Source organism: Trachurus japonicus, chromosome 21 (genome assembly GCF_045865225.1).
Source record: "Trachurus japonicus isolate A0001 chromosome 21, Traja_1.0".
NCBI classification, from domain to species: domain Eukaryota; kingdom Metazoa; phylum Chordata; class Actinopteri; order Carangiformes; family Carangidae; genus Trachurus; species Trachurus japonicus.
The window spans coordinates 17,498,782-17,522,066 of record NC_140927.1 but is presented as its reverse complement, the minus strand read 5'-3'; the positions used below and the strand labels follow the sequence as shown (position 1 = coordinate 17,522,066).

General features: G+C 40.5%; 1 protein-coding gene across 4 annotated transcripts; it reads right to left on the bottom strand.

Annotated features, from left to right (window-relative positions):
• Window positions 1–433: 433 nt before the first annotated feature.
• Window positions 434–23,169, bottom strand: map3k20a (mitogen-activated protein kinase kinase kinase 20a). 4 transcript variants are annotated; one of them, XM_085764263.1, is made up of 20 exons: window positions 22,972–23,169; window positions 20,919–21,108; window positions 19,888–19,975; window positions 15,676–15,777; window positions 14,701–14,766; window positions 14,558–14,586; window positions 13,763–13,900; window positions 12,143–12,229; window positions 11,055–11,129; window positions 10,852–10,958; window positions 8,572–8,707; window positions 5,073–5,117; window positions 4,954–4,984; window positions 4,699–4,838; window positions 4,527–4,589; window positions 4,346–4,435; window positions 2,258–2,368; window positions 2,010–2,084; window positions 1,704–1,851; window positions 434–1,525 (listed from the first exon to the last, which is right to left on the bottom strand). In XM_085764263.1, the coding sequence occupies exons 2-20, from the start codon at window positions 21,075–21,077 to the stop codon at window positions 792–794; spliced, it is 2,424 nt and encodes an 807-aa protein (XP_085620389.1). In that variant the 5' UTR covers window positions 21,078–21,108; window positions 22,972–23,169; the 3' UTR covers window positions 434–791. The 4 variants fall into 4 exon arrangements, with proteins under 4 accessions (XP_085620389.1, XP_085620391.1, XP_085620390.1 ...); XM_085764265.1 differs by lacking the exon at window positions 22,972–23,169 and adding an exon at window positions 22,474–22,581; XM_085764264.1 differs by lacking the exon at window positions 22,972–23,169 and adding an exon at window positions 21,831–22,448.
• Window positions 23,170–23,285: the final 116 nt, after the last annotated feature.

Sequence of the window (23,285 nt, the reverse complement as noted above, 5' to 3'; positions counted from 1 at the left end):
TTGCATACAAGGCGGGTAAAAAGTTGACTCCTTTCCAACTCCAAGATCAAACTCGGAAACTGAGTTGTATTATTAGATTGACGTTCGTCTGTTGCTTGTTTTTAAAAGCAAACAGGACATTATCCGTGATATTTATGAAACGGATCTAAAACCTCTACATATCAATATTTCAGCTACACTTTATGTAGGTTATAGTCTATTATGCCTGGTAACAAAAATGTAAACACAAGTGGTGACTGGTGAGCAGAGCATGGATGTATTGGAGCAGAGTTAACAGTGCTGGGGGTGGGGAAGCATACCAGACTGAAGGAAATTATTAAATTCATGTGACCATGGCTGCAGCTGATCATGTGCTATATTTGTGCCAAAATACATACAAAAATAAACCAACCAAGGGGGCAAATCAGAAAGAATAGATTGGAACAAACAAGTCTTAGTAATGGCATTGTCCATATTTTATTGGATTATTTGTAAGAATTTGATAAATGGAAAGTGCAATAAATAAATAGACATATAATTTTATGCAGCGTAATTGTTGAAGGCCATTAGCCCTTTAATGGAAAAAAAAGAGAATAGAGAAAAAAGGACTGAATTGTCCCTTTTTTTTAAAAAGAATAATTACAGAATAAACTAATTTCATATTTCAAAAATAAAACCTTATTTGGTCATGCATAAGCATCAGTGTGGTTGTCTTCAAACAAGCAGTTCATTTTCGAGCGAGTAAGTAGACATAATTCATATGCAAAACCTTTTCAGTGCACGACATGTTCAGCACACAAGAAGCTGTCAGTTCACGTGTGGCCCACATAAGTTCTCCCCCCAGCGCCACGCCCTCCCCTGCCGCCTCTCCTCTGTCGACCTCTGACTTGTTTATTGTCCTGGCGTGGTAATCTTTTCTGCCGCTCCACTTTGATCCACCCTCCATCGCTGGATTTGGCACCTTCTTTATCCTCGCTGGGGTTTTCTGTCACAGACAATATACCTGGTATCATGGGTGGGCAGTTCTGTGATGTAACACTGTAACTGTTGGACCGTGGCCTCCCTGGCTGTCGCGAGGTTTTGCTGGTTTTATTATGAACATAGCCTCCTCTTGTATTGGTCCATGCTTGTCCCCTGCCCTGTTCCCTCGCCACTGCCAATGTGTTGCCAAAGTAGCTGTTTCTGCGGTGGTCTCGCATCGCTCCAGCACTGAGTGGCCGCTCTCGTTCCCTCTCTGAGGTGCTCTCTGATGTAGTGCTGGAGGGACTGCTGCCCTTTGACCCCAGCTGGAGCAGCGAGAGTTTGGCTGACAGGCCAGTGGTTGGCGAGGAGCTGCGCGAGTCGATCCACGGAGATGTGCAGACGCGGTTTGGAGAGCGACGCACAGCTGCGGCATAAGAGAACCCCTGGCTTTCATGCGCAGACAAGAACTGAGGCAGAGTGCAGGCATCAGACTTAGTGAAGGCAGCCAGAGCAGCGGTGTGCTGCTTTTTCTGGGTCACCATCTGCTTTAACCTCACGCTGTACATCCATTGGAGATCAATATCTAAAACAGAAGATACAGTAAGAATCGGTAAAAGGAAGAGCACATTTTATGTTCTATTCTGATAAATATGACTTACATTTTCTAAGAATTAAAGAGCAACAATTTTATCTGTCCTGCTTTGAAAAACATTGCACTCTTTAGATCAACAAAGACAACATAACTGTAAATCAAGCATTACCTCGGTTAGACCTGTCCTTGACGTTCCACTCGTTGGCAACTGGTGTTTCGATGACCATCTCCACAGTCTTGATCTCGTCTTGTCCCCCACTTTGACTCCACGTCATCATTAGGGTGTGTTTGGTCGACTTTGGTGACTTCACATCATTCTGAAGCGTCAAGTCAAAAAGGGGTCATGAGGATATTTAGGGTCAAAAATGTTTTGTATTTGTCACGCAGATTTTCTGTGACTGCCTACATTTCCACATTTGCATTTCAGTTTGATTTACATGCAGATTTTACATTGTTTGCAGCTGAATTGACTCACCTCATAATTGACTATGTAGTCCACACTCTGATTCTGTTGCATTCCTACGATCCATTTGTCCATCACAAAAGGTGGCTGCATTATAATAACAATAGGTCATCAGGGAAAAAGACTGACCACAAATAGCACACTACGACAATCCTCTGAGTAAAATACAACAACTGAGACCAGTGAGCATTTAGCACTGATAGAAACATGTCGGTAATGTCTCAGCGTAAATTGTGTTGTAAGTGTATTTCTGACGACACCTTAGTAAACCGCAAGACTTCCCGCTGGCTGGCATTGAAGGTGACGTCTTTGATGTAGGTAACTGCAACGTCATCGCCATCAAGCTCCATGTACATTTTCCATTTGCAGTCCTTGAAAGAAAAGAGTCATAATGTATATTCTCTGGTACACTCAAAAACAAGACCTGATCATATGGAAAAAGTTCATAACTGCACTATTCTGGGTGGAGAACTTGGTTACTTGGTTACATAAACCAACAGCACAGCCTAGAGGTAGTTTATTGACAGTGGCAAGTTACTGGACACAGCATCATACTGTGGGGGAGGAAGGAAACTGTAACATAAGAATATTTATAAAATAAATTATGAGGATGAAAAATTAGTAATTATTTCAAATGTAAATTGTATGCAATATCTATGCAGGGTAACACTTTCTTTATTCTAAAAATTGGAAAACATTTGTCCCCTATCCCAATGTCCTTTACATTCTAGTGAGGACATTTTATAAAATTATTGTAGGAAAGAGATAGAAACAAATGTAATTTTCCAAAGACATTCTAATATTCCTAGTCGCATATGATGTTTATTTTTTTTAATTAATCTCAGTGGAGTCAGTGTGATAATTTTTTTTGAAGGAGATTGGTGATAAGGGTGAAAACCTTTATTTTTTCCTTGTGAGTTGTTGCATGTGGCACACATCAAATCCTCACTAGGAGGCACAAATCTGAACAATTCCCCGTCCATGTTCTCCTGCATATCCGATGCTGACGAAGCAGTAATGATTGTGCCAATCCCCAAAAGCCGGGCCACAAAGCCACAGGTCACTGCTTAACCACACAGGGTTCACGGCACAGGCCAATCCATTGTGTAGTGATCACAGAGAAAGACATCAGAGGAGTGGCACTAACACACTCGTCTGTGGAGCCTTCGCCCTCTCCGGCATCGTCCTCGGGGACTGGAAGCGGCTCAAAGGGGAAGCTTCAGCAAGGCTCTGGCTCAGAAACACACCAGTGGCCCCCGCGCTGGCCTGGTGTCGGCCCTGGACGGTCGCACCGGGCCTCCCAGGTCCATACTAGTCTAATCACTCCAGCAGAAACAATGTCTGGTAATGATGCCTAGAAACCGAGTGCGTCTAATGACAACTCATACATAATTCAGCACCTTTCACTTGGCTGCACGGTGATATCCTCATTAGTAGGGGACCCTCAGTGGCTGTCAGATGGTGGCCGCACAATCGCAGGCCCTCATTTTGTCTTTGAGAAGTGCAGCTGCTTCCATGACATCGCCAGCAAAGAGGGGCGAAGAAAAAAATGCAGTGCGGGTTTGTTTTATTTAGTGCAAAAAACCTTCCAGTTTGTAAAAACAAGGCTGACACGGAACCTGACACCAGGCAGGGGAAAATAATTAGCTCTCATTTTCTCAGCCTCCTGTTTCCTTCTCCCTGCTGTGTTTTCTACCCACTAAACCACCACATGTCAGAAGAAATGGGAGGCAATTAGCAGGCTCGTTTCAGCCCTGCCGAACACACTGAAAGAGGACTATTTATGATGGGACAATGAACAGCTGAAAGATTAAATAACGTTTGCCTTTTAAAAAGAAAATGACTTCTGGCTAAATGGGCTATTTTTGATTAAATTCAAACAGCAAGTGAAGAGCCACCCTTTCTCCACAGTTTGAGACCCTAACAAAGGGCTGTGCACAAGTTGAGGTGGATGTGGTACATGGCTGAGAATGAGATGTTTATTTTTCTGGTTTTTATACATGTCTAGTGACGCCTTCAGTGGCCAGTGTAGCATCCATCATTGCGAATCCTCAGAACAAAGAGCTCCAGTGCAGGGAGGCTGATTCAAATCATGGCAAAAACATGATTCAGATCTATTCACAAAGTAACTATTTTTGCAAAACTTATTGGAAATGTTAGCATTTAATACCAACGCTGATCAAAGGAGATGGCAGACTTCTTTGTGACTGTCCCTGATCTTGTAGTTGTCCTTCACAGAGCCGGTGATGTGCTTCATCACATGCTCACAGCTGCATACTATGTTGCTGCAGCGCGTGTATGTGTGTGTGTGTATGAATGCGAGTGTGTGTGTTTTGCTGCAAACTTACAGAATTCCCAGTTCCTGGTTTCCAGTGGTACCCAAACACCAGCTCCAGATTAACTGTTTTCTTACTTTCCACCTCCTGTTCCAGCTCATCCTGAGAGGGATGGGAGATATGTACTGAATATATGTATGTATGTACCAAAAAGCAGAAACAACTTCCCGACCAAAGAGAAGAAACTCCATACCTTAAATAGTGGTGGGAAGTGGAGGAACCCAAGGTAATCATTTGTGAGCCTTTCAATTTCACCCTGCAGAAGAGAACATGTAAGATTCAAGCTCAGACCTCACTCTGTGAATTATAATGTGGGTAAAAAAAAAAAAGTTGACAGTTGTGGTTAATGGTTAACTGTGTCTTGCCTTAAGGTGCATGACATGACCTTTGGACTTGACCCCCATGTCTCGCATGTCGTTTTCTGTGAGCAGCAGCAATCTCTTCCCAGTGATGTGATTTTCTTTAAACAGGTCAGCGTACCGCTGCATGTCACATGTACCTTCCCCTGAGAGAGAAAATGAAAAAACAACCACAGGGCACAAAATAAAGTGTTTGAAGTTTCCAAAGTCAGATTAAAGAGGATCTTATAGTGTAAAACTTCACAAAGTAAACAAACACACCTGCAGAGAACATTTGCTGCATCCAGAAATACTAGAGAAAACAAAGTATTCACAGATTAATTTTTAACAGTGATGTTATCAATAAGGAAGTCAGTAGGTATAGTATTATAAATACTGACCACATGCTCCTCAGTCCAGGCGTAGATGTCAAGGGTGGGCAGCAACTGCATGGAAACACAAGACAAATAGATGTAACAGTAATAGTATCTGGATGGATTCATTCATCATGTGTGTCTTTTGACACAAAACTTAAGTAAATGTTATTAAAATGGAAAATAGCCATGTTTTTCATGTCTTCAAGCTATTACTTTTCCGGTTATTGTGCTGCATGATTAAGAATAGTCTAATGGTCTATACCAAACCGAAATGTCCATCTGACTGATCTAACGTGATCTGTTTGAATGATAAGTCATTTATTGCTCATTAAATGCAATCAGGCAGAAACTTGTCGTCCAAAATAAAGATTTCATCATTGTGATTATGAGACTGGTGTGTAATGACAGAAATAATGCAATGGAAAATTGGAGGAAAGATGACTAAATGAATGAGTAATCCCCATTCACTGTCTTCTTCCCACGACAAAGTGAGCGGCGGTCTCAACACGCAGCCGCTCACATACATTTTGATGCAGCCTCATAAAGCCACTCAGCCCTGCAGCATTTCTCACCTCCTCCAGTGCTGCAGTTTAGGGAGTGAACAGATCCACAGCCACAGTGTCACTGGAGTGACTGATCTGAACATAGTTTGTTTTGAAAATATGCTGTCATGCTTCTTCGAGACATGGGATTGACAAAAGGTAAAAAATCCCAAATTTAAATTTATAACAGGGCACATTTCTGATTTTTTTTCCTGATTTTTACGTGTGGAAACGACAGAAAAAAAGATTTTGACTTGGGTTTATTTCACAGAATTCTGGCCCCATGTGCCCTCCATAAAAACGGCCTGTGAAGAAATATATTTTACAATCTTATCAAAACGGTGGCAGTTGAACTCTGTCAAACTCTCAGTTTATCAACAATAGTAACAGAACAGCACAGTTTTTGGGAAATATTTGTCCTTCTGTGACTATTTCTTCACACTTGGGTGGTTATAAAATCAATCTACGACAAACAGGTAAGCAGAGAGAGTTGAAAGAAACTGATTTATTGACAGAACAACGAAGGATGCAGGAAAATAAATCACATCAAGAAGCTGCAGGTCGTGTGACTTCGGTGGAAGCTCAAGTGTGGAGGGCTAATGTTTCAGGATGTGGCTTGATTTCACACAGGGAAATGTAAATACTGGTGAGAGTCGGTGTTAATTGTTATGTCTGGTCTAATAACGTCTAGGGCCTGACGGCACATGGCCATGCTGACAATGTTTGAATAGGAATATTAGCTTGTGGCAGGGAGCTAACAAGCAACAACACAGGAATACAGAGGATTACATCCTCATGAGACTAACTGATGATAACAATTTAATGGGTTATGCTCAAGGAAGCATGTCCCTTCCCCAGATGACGCATAATACCTAACTGAACACTCATGCTAATACGATTTTCTCTACTGTAAAGTGCAGGTCTCTAAAATTCAATGCTGTTACACTGTATATAAAATGCATCTATATAGGGAAATTATTAGCCACTAGTGCAGAAACATTGTTATTATTCTAAATAATTTCTTTTATATTTTTTAAAAGTCTCTTTGGCCTCAGGACGAAGTCTGTCAGGAAAAGTAAAAAGTAAAATGAGAGAATGAAACTGACAGTCGCACAGCATAGTCCCTCTCCTGCTGTTTTGAACCTGGGTCAGTCAGAAGAAAAAACATGTACTTTCTCATCCCGCGTCTCAACAACTGCACTCCACCACATCCAGAACAAATTGGCCAATCTTAATGTCAGCAAAATGTCACTTCATCATAAAAGCCTCGCCTTCTCTAAGCAACTGGCTCATGAGGCTCTTTCTTCACAGCATGGCACTATACATCCAGTACATTAGGCATACAGTAAATGACATCCATAATATCCATAGGTGGAGGGTTTCAAATATATTCTATAATATTCCTCTGTGCTACAATGATCTATTACTGAAAAATACAGCGTGAATACACCTTGAACGGCAGAAGAAATAGTTTACTGAGACATGTTTTAAGCAATGATTGTTGAAATGACAAAATCGTCAGCGTGACTTAACAATTTGTTAAGAAATAGTGCTTCCACAACACGAATAAAGTGAGATCACAGTATTTGACAGATGCAGCTGTGGCAACACCAAACATTGCAGGGGTTTATTCGCTGTCGTCTGACCAAGAGAAGCGTCCTGTCCCCACAGTCATGTTGATTTTGTGTCCTTCTCTGACACAGCTCGACTTGGAGGAGTTCTGCTTGGCCTGCATGTTGACCTGCATGCCAGAGTGCAGGACAGGCCGGCCGAGGTCCGCTGAAAACATGTCCCCAAAGCCTTTCATCACCGACTGCAGATTCACCTCCTCGTTACTGGAGGCTGTGATCTGACATGACATCTGCGAACTGTTTGATTCCTCCGTCTTTGACTGATAGAACGACTTAGCGCTTATCTTTTTTGCCACGGGTAAGAAGAGCTGAGAGGCAGGGAAAGGTGAAGAGCAGGGACAGAGGGGGTAAAAGAAAAAAGAGAGAGAGAGAGAGAGAGAGAGAGAGAGAGAAGATAGAAAAGAAAAGGAAGAAAGTAATCAGTTTCAATCCCCCAAATAAAGTGTAAATAAGAAAAGTGGACAATTTTAAAACCCAACAAGAGATGTGATTTAGAAAACAAGACGGTAAAGGGAGGTTAACGGAGCCGAGCAGTGGAGTAAAGGTTTGATAGAGCAAGAAAGGAAACACATGAAATGACTCCAGTGTATTCGATTCAAAGCTTTTGTAGGAACTGTGTATTGTCAAGTGAAATCCTCCAACGTGACTGCACTGTGCACCACTGTGCCATGCCGCTTCAAGTAAACCATTGTGTATCATTCACAAAAACACCAGTGAAAACAAGAATAGACAGAATTGGACTGATTGGTCAAATCATTGACGATTAATCTGTAAATGTTTTGATAATCAACTGATTGATCTTTGCATTTTGGACTACAGGTCAGCTAAACAAACTGGCCTTATGTTCATAATATGCTTTTTTCCCCCCAACTTTCTGACATCTTGTGATTATCAGTCATATTATCATCTGTTATGTTTTGTGTGATGTTATTGCACATCAACATTTTCTGCATGCAAAAAAAAAAAGAAAACACAAAAGTAAACAGCAAAACCGTGAAGAGACTGAATGCTGACAATCCACTACAAATTCTTCAACCATGCACTACACCGCATGTAAATGCCGTACGGCCAATGGTGTCTACTACCCCATAATGTTCTCATAATGTGCTTCCCCCTCCTTCTCATTCCACGCGTTTTATTTTCATTTCACTGCTTTCCCATTTCCACTTCACCCCAGAGCAGGAAAAATTCTGTCCTTCTCTTAATGTGAGTGAGGAAACCAGGAAATACACGTGTGCACAGCAATGTAAAAGTGAGGCGCTGCTGCTTGTGACCACTTGACGGTGTGTGACTGCTGTCCTGCGGGGGACAAGGTGAGACAAGGTGAAGAGGAGATAGCGAGGAACTCACCGGGCTGTTGGACTGTTCGATGAGTTTGCGCTCCCACATCTTCAGACGACGCTCTCGCTCCTTCAGCTCCTGCTCTTTAGTGCTCAGGTCCCTCTCCAGCTTCTTAAGTCTCTCAAGAGTAGCTTCAATCTCACACCTACAGTACACAACAGGAAAGACCAAAAAATGAGAATATAATTTTAGTCTGTCTCTCAGTATATTCCCCTCCCTGTCAATGGCACTCCAAGCTCATACGAAAAAAATCTTTACAGTTCACAAACGGGGTAAATTTGTTCGGGGACTATTTTCAGTCACAGATAAATACACATTAGATGCACAAGTGGGTATTTGCAGCAGCAGGATGGTGTAAGTGCATCTCATCGTTCTGAAGGAACATGCACCCAGTGCAACTTGTGTCCATCATTTATGTGTTTTTATAAAATATTCATATAAGAATCCAATCCAACCTATTATTATTAAAACCCAGTTTTCAACACCCATGTTTATTATTTTTTATAGCTGCATCATTCCATATTGGGTATCTTTGTAAACTTTCACTGATTTACTAAATTATCATAGTAAATAGAACTACACGCAATAAAAAAAATAGAGATAAAGAACATGATTTTAACATTGGTGACAGATTTACAGCATCAGGGCAGTAAGCACTAAGCAGTGACACATAATAAAAAAAATTACAAATGAAACTCTTCTGTAGGCTGCCCAGTGATGCTCTGCAGGCGGAGGGTGATTAGGCTTGGAGTGTGTCTGATGCTTTGAATGCCAAGGACAGGACAATAGTCTCGTGCTCACTTCACGTTGAGGAAGTTTGTTTTGCCCAGCAGGTGGGGCTGCACAGTGTGTTTCCCCACACTCTCTTTTTCATAAACGCACAATACTGGACCAGGCTGGCAGGAAGGCCCACCCTTACTCCACCGCTTCCTCCCTAACCCCTGACGCTTCCCCCCCTCGACCTATTTCTACTCTTACTCCACCTCCCAAACCTCCCAAAACAGTAGTTCTCTTGCTTCCCCAATACATTTTTGCTCAGCATTTCCCTCCACTGACACGCCAATGTCACATCTTCTGCAATTTCCAATGCAGCTATGCTTAAAACTCTAATTTCTATAACTGTTTAAGGTGCAAGATGAGAGAGGGAATGACAACTCCCTCTTAAGGGCTGTGCCTAGACTTGATATAACTGGAGACTTCTATTGTGTATCTCTATTTAAATTAACTTTCAATCCAAGTAATTAAAAAGGGGATATTAATACAGTGGTATTAAGACATAAAAACACTGCGAGCTACTGGCATCTCACTTCTATATGGTACAATGTATTATGACCTTGATATTATGTAATAACTTTGAAGTGTCAGCATTAATTTGATGGTTTTTACATTCACATTAGATCAACGTTATAACGTTTTAGTAGCTATATTTATTCTATACACATACGAAAGAGAACTTAAACCTGATCATCTTCTTTCATTCTTGTTAAATGAAATGAGACGTAACAACAAACAATGAAAAACATGCACTGTACCGACACATTAGGCCTGTAAATGGACATATACACTGTCCATTTCTGCGTGTTTCAGATCAGCTTCCTGAGAACAATAGTCACAACAACAAGTCTTTTCTCTTTCAAAATAACACCTCTGTACCACCTCTGGTAAAGCTGCTTCCTGCCATGATCAACCACACGTCTCTGCCTTCACTCTGAGCCAGTTAAGATGATAGTACCACACTTCATGGGTATAAACAGGTGTTTCTATCTGTGTAACAACTTCTTCGTTTCTGTTTTCCAGCAGTGAGATTCACTCCAACCTGCTCCACCTGCAGATGTCTGCCTGGACATGTTGCAAACAGCACAACTTCTGAGGAAAAACCTCAGAGTACAGACAAGCCCCGCAGAGAGGCAGACAGAGAATAAAGTAACAGCTGAGACTCAGGCTGTGCTGAACATCACCAAACCTCCAGCTGCTCATACAGGCCAATTAAACACTTCTACTTGAAAAAGATGGTGATTATTTTTAGGGCCTTATGGGTAAAGAGAGGAAGTATATCCAGATGGATGATTCTCTGGAGGTTTTCATGCCTTTATGTAGCTATCAGTGTAATTATTAAAGATCTATATGCACAATCTCAAGTCCTTTTTGTATTTCACGGCCCCCATCAGCTACATTTCCACATCATTCTTTGAAAACAGTTGCACATTTCCTTAGGCTGAGGCGGTATATTGGTGAAAAAGAGGGTTATAAATACATTTACTGGGGTTGGAGAATGGGTGATCACATTACCTCCATTCAGCCTTGTTGTGAAGGAAAGAGTTGCACTGTTGAGGAAGTTGGCTGTCGTTAGACATGGACTCCAAAGTAGAGAGGATCTGCTTGAACATTGGCCTTTCCTAAGTAAACACAAAACCATTTGTCCCACACGTGATTCAAATGAAAATATACATATGCTGCTCATACACATGCTGAGTCTTTGGTGTATTACTCACTTTTGGCTCTGTTGCCCAGCAGCTTCTCATTAGCTCAGCAAAGCTGACAGGACAGCCACTTGGGATGGTTAATCTCTGCAACACACATGATGAGATGGCAAAATGAGCTGCTGCTTTGTAAATGTACTGAAGTGGAGGGATGCTGGTGTAAAGGGAGAGCTTGACATTTTAAAAAATATGCTTATTGACTTTCTTGCAGAGAGTTGGATGAGAGAATTGATCCCACTCATGTCTCTGTTATGAAGTAGTTGCTAAAGTGAGCTTAGCATTTAGACTGGAAACAATAGGAAGCTGCTAGCTTATCTCAGTCCTGGACTCCCCTTTGGTTTCTACATGGTGACAGGAGTATAAGAAGTCATTGTTATTGTACTCAACAAACAAATGGTTGTGTTCATTATTTTTCTCCTTAACAAAAGTAAATCACCTTTTTGAAGGTCTAAACTGCCTAAAAGTCACAACACTTACATGTGATAAGAGTTTTGCACATGGGTGTGGTAATAGTGATGACATTGACTTGAAGATTTCAGTTACCCACTTCCTCACCCCACTTTAACCTACAGGTACGGAAATCGGTATGTATATGGCATGCCATAGACAAAAGGGTGTCTTGCACCCATACCAAAAACAGGAAGTCAGCCACTTTGAATTTCTGTTGCTGTTTTAAGGATGTGATACTTTGACAAACTCCTCTGATGTAATTCATTATGTCAATGTTATTATTGGTAAAAAATCAGGAATTTGCTGTAACTCAAATATAATTTCCCCAATCTTGAGTAACCCTTGACAGACAATCACTCTTCAATTTACAGGTGTTTCACTGGTTTACACTTGATGTATAAGAATATCATGCCACAGTGGCCCTGATCAACACTGCTTGCAGCAAATCCCAGTCCAATTGTCTTTCTATTGACTCTGTATGCTATTGTATTGCCATTGTTTCCCCCCTATTTCCACTTTTTATGCTAAACTAACCACACAGTGTCCTCTCTCCTGCTCCATAATTAACATACAGGTATGAAAGTGGTATTGATCTTCTCATAGCTCTCTGCAACAAAAATATATAAATTCCATTATGAGACCTTATGTACCTCACATTTCTCGACCACAAGCCAGGCCACCTGTAGGCCTTCCAGGCCTTTGAAGGGTATCTCACGGGTGAGCATTTCCCAAAGCACCTGCAACAGAGGTCAACAGCCAAGGTCAGGAAACAAACAAATTCATTACACTGTAAAATAGCGCACATACTGTATGTGTGTGTATTCAAATGCAGTGCTGTTGCAGCCAAGGATCTACTGTGTTGCTCCCCCACACGCTGGGATTTCACAGCATAAATACTGCTGAGCAGGTAAGTATGTTTTATCTGTTAATATAGCATGTATATTCATGTACTCATACATACAAATAGACATTACAAACACTACTCTGTCGCTCTTGGAGACCAAATGCAACATACAAAACAAACAAAAACCTTCACTTGACTCATCAAAGGGTGCCATGATTTCTGAAGCACAATAACATGGCGCCCTTGAAAATATAAGTTCTTTTCAATTGGTATTCAGCAACATCAGCAATGACAACCTGTGTTGACATCTCAAAAGAAAATGAGATCATGAAAAGGGGGCAGAAGATCCATTTTCAAACACCCACGGGTTTTACTGTATATGTGTACCTTATTTTTGCATTTTTGCACTTTCCAACTGCTTCTCATTACATGTATGTGTGTTACTATAGAAATCTGTTCACCACAAATGTGTAAGGTGGTAGACTACATGCTTTAATCGGCAATCATTTTGCAGTAACTCTAGCGTAATAAGGCATTCATCATCGCAATCATAAACATTGTCTGTTTAGCTTGTAAGGTCTTGCACAGATCTAAGGAAACCTAATCTTTTACATATGTCTTTGTAAATGCCTTGGAATTGTACTTCCCAATTTACTCTTGTGTAACAAGGATTGCAATTTTAAGCTGGTTGAGGGTAAATCGTAATGTCTTCAGACAGCAACAGCACAAGAGTTTGAAGCATGAGAAAGTCCCAATAAGTGTCTAAGAGGCAGTACTTCTGCAAAGGTCAAAATCACTGCTTTTGTCCACTTAAGCACAGAAAGAAATGCAGAAATGAAGAATGGGACTGGTTTACTTGGCTTTAGTGCAATCTAAGTGTATTACACTGATTCTGAATTGTTCAACTTTCACTGTTCTTGTCGATCACTGTGATCTTTGATGTGCCTTAATGAATACCTTCTCACAGGATATGATGGGAGCTTCTTCAAATAATTTAAAGAGAAAATGACACAAATCAACTCGTCTTCAGAATGAGTCTTCCTAGATAAAACTTATGTGAACAATAGCAGATACAATATTTGGAATATACATCATATAATTTAAGATAAGTTAAAAGGGGGCTATCTAGCTCTCTATTTAGATGTATAACCTATATTGTCAAGCTGTAACACAACCACCTGCTGTGACTCCTAACCGATTTATTAGATGTCTACATTTTCTAAAATAATCTGTAGCTGGGACCCACTTTTAACACGTAAGATTGCTTGCGCAGAGCAGCTATTCTCAAGAATAAAGGGCCCATAGCATCAGCATTTGTCTGATGAATCCTGGTCTTTATAGTGTGTGAAAGAAAAATATGCCAAACAATAAACTGTACAATAAAAAAATGAAGATAATGCATAAGAGTTTCCTTTGTGTCACTCACCACACCATAGGAGAAAGTGTCACATGTCTCAGACACTGGCAGGCTCTGAATCACTTCTGGAGCCATCCAGGGAAACGTGCCAACCAAGGACATGTGTGTTGTGTGGGACAAGAACTTAGATGCCCCAAAATCACAAATCTGTGGAAGAAGGAACAGAATCGAGTCTAATTTTGCAGCTAAATCGAAATGTTTTTTTTCTATTCATTGCCTTCTGTGATCAATGTAGTTACTTTATGTATGCAAGACTTAACATGCAGCAATCAAACCAGCAGTGCTGAGTTTTTCTTTGCTGAAAAAGAGTGCCTGCATCTAGATGTGATGCTAACGTCAGTAGATGCTATAAATATGGTTTTCTACTGTAATCACATCATTCAAACCTGCTATTTTCATCTCTGGCATAGGTGTGCGTGTGACACCGCCGGCTCTATCATACATCAGTTACATACAGAAAGTCCCTGAAGAGGTTTCAAAATACGTTTGCAGTAACTGAACAGTTTTCCAAAATACACAAACTACACAAATAAATGGTTAAATATTGCTGAGATTTGTCATGATTTTTTGATACATCTTTTCCTTCTTAGGAGTAAGACAGCACTAGTGCTGTCAGTGGTTCCTTGTACATGCAGTGACAAGTTAGTCACTGCCCTCTTGTGTCCATATAATGTAGGTAAACCACATACAAGGTTTTAGGTCTGTATTCTATTCAAATAGGTATAGATAAAAGATTACATATCCTTTTCTGACTCACTGCAAAATGACTTATCACCAAACTCAATCATATTAAAAAAAACCTACCTTGAGAACTTTGTCTGCAGCTAAAACAACTGGAAGATAAATCAGGATTTTTAGATCAATAGAAGCAGCAATATCTAACATGAAAGCAAATGAATATTCATTTTTGACATGATAAAATAATGCTGTTTAGTCAAATGTGTTACCATTCCTGGACTTCAGGTCTCTGTGGATCACCTTAACAGGTGCTTCTGAGTGTAAATAGTGCATCCCTAAAGAGGAAAAAAGAAAATACAGATACATTTTTTAGAGGGAGATCATTGGATACACCTTCATGTTGTGCCTCTTTTATGGCTCTAATAGCTCTAATTGATCATATCGGAAAGTGAAGCATCTTTCAGCTACTTATAGTGTTCAGACTCAAACATGTTTGGAATGTGGATGTGTGAGTAGGCCTTAGGTAGAACGGTAAAAATAAAGACTGAACAAGCCTTGTTTATGTTTCTATTTTAGTACACCTACGCTGCCTACACAATCCTGCACACACCAAACCACACAAACTTGTTATCAGTGTAAACATCAGTAATGACAACAGTTACAACTAGTGAAGGCTGAAGCTTGAAGCAAAATGTCAATTACAACTTTTTTAATACAGAGGCAGCTAAGTGGGCTTTATCTACAACTCTGATTAAAACTGCTGACAAGCTGGTTTCAGAAATATGACACATGGACTGTTTACATAAGTTAGCATAATACTGATGTTAATTAATCTATCACTGATATCCTATATCAGTATGTAAACATTCTTGCAAGAACTGGCTTTAGGAGGATTGTATGTAGCTGGTCAATATGAGACCTGCAAAACTGTCTTTAGGTGCTGTAGCTAAAGATGTGACAACGGACACTTTGGAAGCAGAAAATGTGTCACTGAAGAACGTATAAACAGTTGTTCTTGGCCTCACTTTTTTTCATCTCTTTCGATTGGTCACAGTTTCATTAAACCTGTTTGCCATTAAATAGGAAATCGGTATAAACACAGGCCGGCAGCATGACGTTTTCATTCATAAAGACACAAACATTTCACTCCAGCCTTGTTCGGTGTTCAAATTCAACTATAAAAGAGCTTGTTCTCTGTGTTAAAAAAAAAACCCAACCCCAAATTTACCATTAGTCACATTTACCTCTGGCAATGTCTGCAGCCCATGTCATGATCTGTCCCATGTCCATGTCCTCGCTGTTGTCGCTGGACAGGTAATCATACAACGACCCCCCGCTTGCATACTCTGTGGAGAAATGTGATTTGATTTTGAATGATATGGACTGGACAGAGTAACAATTTGTGCCCCTAAAAAGTAAGAAAAAAAAGTGACACAACTGTTCTCTTGAGGTGCTTCATTATAATGCACATATTAGTGTAGGATGTGGCAGCATCACGTAGAAACAATAGATAGTTGAAAATCAGACAGTGTCTTCTTTAGATCACTCTCATCACTGGCCTGTCGCTGTCGGCAAGCTCAGCTTATCACGGTGAAAAGTGGCCGCGAGGGCATCGTGTTCTCTCAGGGAGATCTGTTGTTATACTCTGGTATTTCCAAAGGTTTTATATACACTTCTAGTTGGGCACATCTTTGACAACCATGTCTTCTTTTACAAAATCCTCTTCACATGACTGTCACAAGAGATAAATGAGGCTTTGTAAATGAAGGCAAATCACCATTTTTTCTAGGCTATCTTGTGGAGTAAAGTGCTCGAATGAAGATTAGCAAGCATTATCATACTGACTAAAACAGTGGGGAACCTCTGTTTGTGTATAATAACCCAATCATGTCCAAACACAGTAATGTAAACATGCACAGGCACCAAGACAGGAGTCTAATTAACAATCATAACGCATGCCAACCGATTTTTACTCTCATGGGTCTTAATTCTGCAAGCTTCAAGTTACTGACAGCAAATGCAGAAAGTGTGCTTTGAATATAAAAGAATGCAAATACAAAAAAAAGATGACTTTACTTCACCTATGCTTGTGTCTGAACTTTGCACTTGAACATACTCAACCACATTCCATAGATAATACGACCTGAGGCTGTGTTGTAAAGCGTGCTTTCACTTTAGTCTCATCCACCCCCATAGAGTGAATTATCTTAATGTCACAGAGGAGTTTTAATTCACTCGTGTGAAACAGTCTTGCAATTAATCTAACGGGTAAATGTACCTTTACTTCAAACCGATAACTAACCTTAATTCATTAAGTTTATGAGGGTGCTGAGTGACAGGAGATATTGTTTAGCTCCTGCAGGTCAACAGAGACACTCAGGCCTCTCAGACAGGTTGGAGATAGCGTCCGTGTGAAAGCAAGACCTGCACTGACCGGATGCTGTCTGTCAACAAGACAGGGGGAAATTTATAACAGAGCTGATGAATGTGGACATTGCATGGTCAGGATGGCAATAAACAAATTTCCATGTATCCAGAACTAATTAGATTCTGCTGTAGTAAATAAAAGCCACCAACAAATCCTTCTTCTTTCGCTCCTACTGCTGCTGAGGGGGAACCACACACAACAAGTTTTTCCTTGCTCTAAAACCACAAAGTCAGTGATCAAAACATCAAATCCTCTCCTTTAATTATTAAGGAGCCATGGTTCTTTCCACAAAGTTGTTTACATTTCTTTTTAGAAAGTCCTCTTCACTTCTCACACAACTGTTACACTGAAAGAATCTGTTCGGGTTGGGTTGGAATCAGGTTGTAATGGAAAACAGACTTTATTAACAGATTTTATTTCATTTTTTAAATTACCACCAAATAATTTAAGGTGTTTTAAAGAATGTGTTTTTCCTTTTTCTTTTTAGGATGTCAGGTTTGTGGAGGTTTTGACCACACAAAACAATTTTGAAGATGTATAGTTATAGGTATTTATTTAAGTTGACCTATTTTTCCTTCTATAAATCTAATATAAACCAGGCATTGGATAAAAACTGTAAACTGTTTTTATACGACATACACATATAAATAAAGAGCTCACTATGACCAGATTACAATCTGCTATTTGTTTGTTGTTGTATTGTTATGGAAAGTGTTTTTACTGTGTGTTATAGTTTGTGTTATTGTCTTACAGTCTCAAGTTGTTGCTGCACATAAAATTTCCTGATAAACTGAAAAAGATTAACTTGGCATGAACTAACCTGACATGTTTCCTTTATTCATCTACTACTGATATTATATTTTAGCTTTCAATTTGCACATTTCAACTTACAGAATAACACTCCCAAATCAGTGTCAACCCCTTTGCCAAAACAATCAGAAAGCAGCAGTGACACATGCTTTCTATTTACAACATTTCTAGGAGAAAATACACTCTATATGAATGTATGGGGGAAAATAATGATTACATCAAAAGGCATAGCAGTGGTTAACCCAATAGACCGCGAGTTTCTGCATAAATGTTTCCAAATCTTGCTGAAATACAGATTAAATTCACACAATACTCTTCTGGTAAAATGCTGAGATTTAACAGTGACATACAGAAAAGCCAAATTAGATTGAAAGGATGTAGCACGATTGTTACCGTAACTGTCAGTAACATCCTCACAAAGGTAAATAAAAACCACAACCCGTCAGTGTTTCAGCCTCCTAATGTTGTTTACTAACATGAGATAAAAGACAAACGCAGACAAAAAGCGAATGAAATGTAACAACACCCATAGTCATGGGGAAGAAACAATTCACAGTTTAATGTATTCAACAACACATTAGATTTAGTGAGGACAGATAGAGACCGTGGGTTTGTGTTTATCAGCTTCATTTCTTTTTATTTATCCAGGATGTTGTGTATTGTCCACATGATGAAAGGAGGTGATTCTCCCTGTTCAGGATGTGAGTGGGGACTGGTATGACTTTCATTCAGCGCGTTCTACTGTTTTCCTGGCAGGGGAGCGATCTTTGTAGCAGTGTGGACGAGGCATTAAAAATATATGACCTGTGGGGCAGCCAGTAGGTTTCTCAAACATGCAGTGATCCCTGAATGTCACAAACCTTTTTCTAATGGCACAGTCGAACAGAAATAACTTTGTTAGTTCGCCCCAAGAGGCTCAGAGGTTCCTCCTTTCATGTACAGTGAGTAAACATGTTAAGAGCCTATAACACAGCTTCCTATGTAGACCGAGTTGTTAGAACTGAACTGCTGCTCGAGACCCGATCTGTTGTTGTTTCAAGATAGAGTTTGTTTTGTGTTATTGTCCAGAAACTGGGAAAAGTCCTAGGGTCTACAACTGAAAGTAAGTTGGTCTGTGTTGTAACTAAGTGCAATCTTGAAACCATAGGTATATCAATCGATAATTTGATTTGATTTGAGAACATTTTGCAAGCAATTTTGATTATTGATTGTTAATTAATCACCAAGAAATGTGTTTGCTGTTTCCAGCACCTGTTTGACATCACTGTAAAGTGAAGAACAAAACTAAAATTCTGAAACATAACTCTGGACTCAGATGGGCATTTTCTATTGTTTTCTGACATCTTAAGAGACTAAAAATGCTCAGTTAATCAAATTAAACTGATAGATTGATTAATTAGTTTCTTCTATAATTACATATGCCTAAATCTACACGTGTAGCTGATGGTAAAAGTAAACCCAGGTGAGGGTCTTTGGGCCTTGTTTTTGCCGCAGACGCCTCGGTTTGACTTCCTCTCTCTCTCAAGGTTTTTACCTGGTCCTGTAGAAAAACCTACTCTCCCTTGCTAATCTCCAACTGTCCCTCCTGTCAGTGCTTAACTTTTCATGTTTCCACTCTGTACTAGAGTGAGTTGTATCATGGATCGTGTAAGGCTTCCAAAGAGCATGTGATGTCCCTAAATCCTGATTGCATACTGTATACTCCTCTTAAACTCAGATTTACGGCAAGCTTAGTTTAACAGATGAACGAGACAACGGGCCCTGTGTATACATCATTCTGCACAGTGAAGCTCAAACATCCAAGTGAAACATACTTTTGATTAGAGGGGGGACTTTAAATGTCATTTCCACAGGATAACTTCAACATTCCTGCTAAATGAAAGTTTGTGCAGAGGCATCGTGGGCCCCTTGTTTTCTACAGTTCACGTCTACACGGGCTTTAGAGGGTGCATTATTCTTCTCAGCCTCTAAATCACACACACATACACACACAAAAACATGGGCTCACAACTACTGTATCAATGTGTGCACTTCCTGAACCCTCTGGCATTCACTAATGCTTCCATAGAAACCTCTGCAGCCTTCACTGTTAAGCAAACTGTGCAACTGGTGCAAACAGATTCAGCTGCTGCGTTTTCTAACATGATGCAGTCCAGGGTCGATCCCGTATACTGTTTATCGGGTGTATCAGTATCAGTATGAATGTAAAATAACTTACCAGTGACGATTCCATAGTTGGGAGCCTCAACGATTGCGCCATAAAACTGAATGATATTACGGTGGCTGAGGACACTGAGGATTTCAGCCTGAGCAATGAGCACACAAGGACAAAACATAATTAGACATTTTTCATCCTGTTTAAATCATTATAAAAGTATGTGAAGAAACAATGAACAACAGTGTAATAGTCAACAGCCATTGAGCTAGCATGCTGATGTTTAAGCTTTATGTTTACCATGATCTCCATCTCATTACTATTTGTTCATTAGCACGAAACAAAGTACAGCCAAGGCTGGTGGGTATGTCGTTAGTTTTGCACATATTTTGTTATAAAATAAAGTGATAAAGTTCAAATTAGGATGAAAGAGTTAAGGGACTGCCATCATGTTTGTACCACCTGTCATGGCTATACATCCAATAGTCGCTGAGACAGTTCAGTTCAAAGGAGAGTGCGAATAAAGACATATTAATATAATATACTGACCCAGAAAGCCTTACATGTCACCACTCAAAGAATGAACCGAAACCTGACAAAACCAATTCATTTAACTGTAGTCAAACACTACAATTAACAGAACAATTGGTTCAGTGTGAAAGGATTACGTTATTATTTTCACTGAACAATCATCTCTCCAACACTTGAGTGAAGTTGAATGGATATCTGTGATCTTTTACCATTTCATAAAAGAAACGATGAATAATTTTCTGAATATCCTATCACCAGCCTATACATGTAATACAATTTCCCTGAAAAGATCTCAAAGATAATTCTTTTTTGTCTTAAAGACAAAGAGCCTGAGCTTTCAAAGGGATTTCAAGAACAGTCTCTTCTGTAATTGGGCCAAATACATGCTTTCATTTGGCAATAATGTTTCTCTTGCAGCACGTGTCTAAGAGTGGGGGAGTATAATGACCATGAGTGATAGGTACAGAAGTCACCACATCCCACTAAGTGGGGTAGCAATTAAAATGATTACTATACTGACAATTAAAAAGTATATGAAAAGCCCAGGCAATTATGACTCCTACCTCGTTTTCAATCTTCAGCAGTTTTTTCACAGCCACCTCTTTGTCCTGGGAGATCCACCTGGCTCGGTACACACTTCCAAAGCTGCCACCGCCACAGTTCTCGTAGAAGAGAACATCGTCGAACTTGATTTGCACGAAGGAGGCGCTTGGAGACGACATCTCATAATGACCCTCAGCACCAACTCAGCTTCTGGGGGGGATCACAGGAAGGGAAGGAAGTCTGGTTCATTCAACAGAGTCCTCTATGGTAAAGCAAACTTGTTCCTGTGCTTCAAAGAACAGCACCACAGAAGTTGTGGGTGTGACTGCAGGTTAGACAGGACTCCGACATGACCCAAAAGAGGCCGCTTATGCAATTGGCTGATTTTGCATGTAGTGTCAGTATCCTGCTTTTAGCTCTATGCTTTACTGAACATCCTCAGTCTCGTTCTCTTTTCCACACACAAGCCTCAGTACCAGTAAGCAATGAGCTCAGGGTCCAGACTCTGTTTGTATAAGGACGATGGCATGCACGGCATGCTGTGATCACGCAGCCAAAGTAACTCACAGACTATTCCAGCACAGTCTACTGTGTTCGGTACAAGTAAGGCCAGAAGCAGGGAGAGCCAAAAATAAAAAAAACCTGGAGAGCCCCTCATATTCTCTTTATCTTTTCAACTATAAAATGAGCTCTCCCTGCCCATGAAAAGGCCATACATGCAGTATTTGTGTAAGCCAGGGTTAGGAGGAGCATAATGCTCCCAAACTGGAGTCCACACAGATTGATTATCACTTCCTTTTGTTTGTGCGTAACAGCATAAAAGCATCTTGTAAAGAAATAATTCCATCATTACAGGAAATTGTAGAGCTCTGTTATTGTTCATAGGTTTCCCATTTACAGCTGAGCAATTATAGCTTTTAAAAGCCTGTTACCTGGGTCTCCATTGGGATTGCTATCCATCCCAGCGGGAAATGCCTCCATTGTCACAGAGGGGAGCCATCGCTTTCTGCTGATTTACTTCTATTCATGTTATACTTAGCCTCACAGCAATCTGCTCAGTGGACCAGCCCTCCAGTATTGTCCATCCACTCAAGAAGCCGGGGTTACTGGGATATGGTAACACTCCTGCACTCGCTCCTGCCAGTTTCTCACTGAATAGCAAACACTGTTTTAAGCACTGCAACAATAAGGGCCTGATGGCCATATGTCAAACTGCAGGTAGTTACTGTAATCAAAACTAAATGAAAAATTAAATCTCACAAATCCAACAGACAGACCTGTCAGCCACAACAGAAAGGTTACACTTCATCACAGATATCAATACTTATCAATTAGGCCTGTTACACAGTGGATGACAGTCAGAGTTATCTCCCCGAACAGTACCGAGCCCCGAGCAGCTGCTGTTGCCATGGCCACAGCTTGTCTGTTTGCCCCACATATTAGCTAACTCACGAGTTAGCAACTGGTAAATAACGATGGAAAAGCTCAGTTTTAGGGCCGGAGGAAGCTGTTTTAACACTTACACACTTACACCACGCAGTGACGACACACGGTCTCTCACTTACTTTCACTTACAGGACTTTTACTTGACGCATCGTGTAAAAGTGGGGCTAACCCATCCCAAACATCTGGCTAGCGTAAAAGTCAAACGCCCCTCCTGTTCTTCAGCGGACTTGCTCGAACTAGACCCGAACCAGACCCGAATTTGTCCGAACTCGACCTGAGCCGAGTCGGATGGATACACACCTTCCCGCCTATGTGTGTTATTTTGTTTCTTACATCACTGATAAAGTTTCATTACCTCAAAACGACAAAAGACAAAAGGAATGCGATGGATTACTAACGGTCTCGTTATTATGACAGGACCTGTTATCATAATACTATAATAAACCAGATAAACAACATAAGCCTGCGCAAATGTCACACGGACTGTAAATTATTATAAACAACTTTCGGTGTTTATTTTACAGCCTGGATGTCAGGGATGCCTGTCAGACAGACACCAGTAGTAGTATGATCATGATACTAACTCCTGCGCTCTCTCTCTCTGTCTGACGGTACAAACATACGTACCGACATTAAGTTCAAGGAGTTTTCGGCTTCGAGCTGCTCGTCCTCCTCGGTGCAATAACTTCAGGTTGGAGTTTCCGGGAAAGCTCATGTGACGTTTTTTTTTTTTATGATTTCTCCACTCACTTCGCGGTGGTTTCACCGGTTGCACAACTTCTCCCAAAGACAGCCAGTCCCAACTGGGCTGGTTCCTTCCCAGTAGGTTTTCTTATGACAACAGCTCCGCCCGCTGGAGGAAAGTGGGACAACCTCTCTGAGCCCGTCTACCGCCACTGTCCTGGGACACTGGTGGTGTTCAATGTGTGGTCGGTGGACCA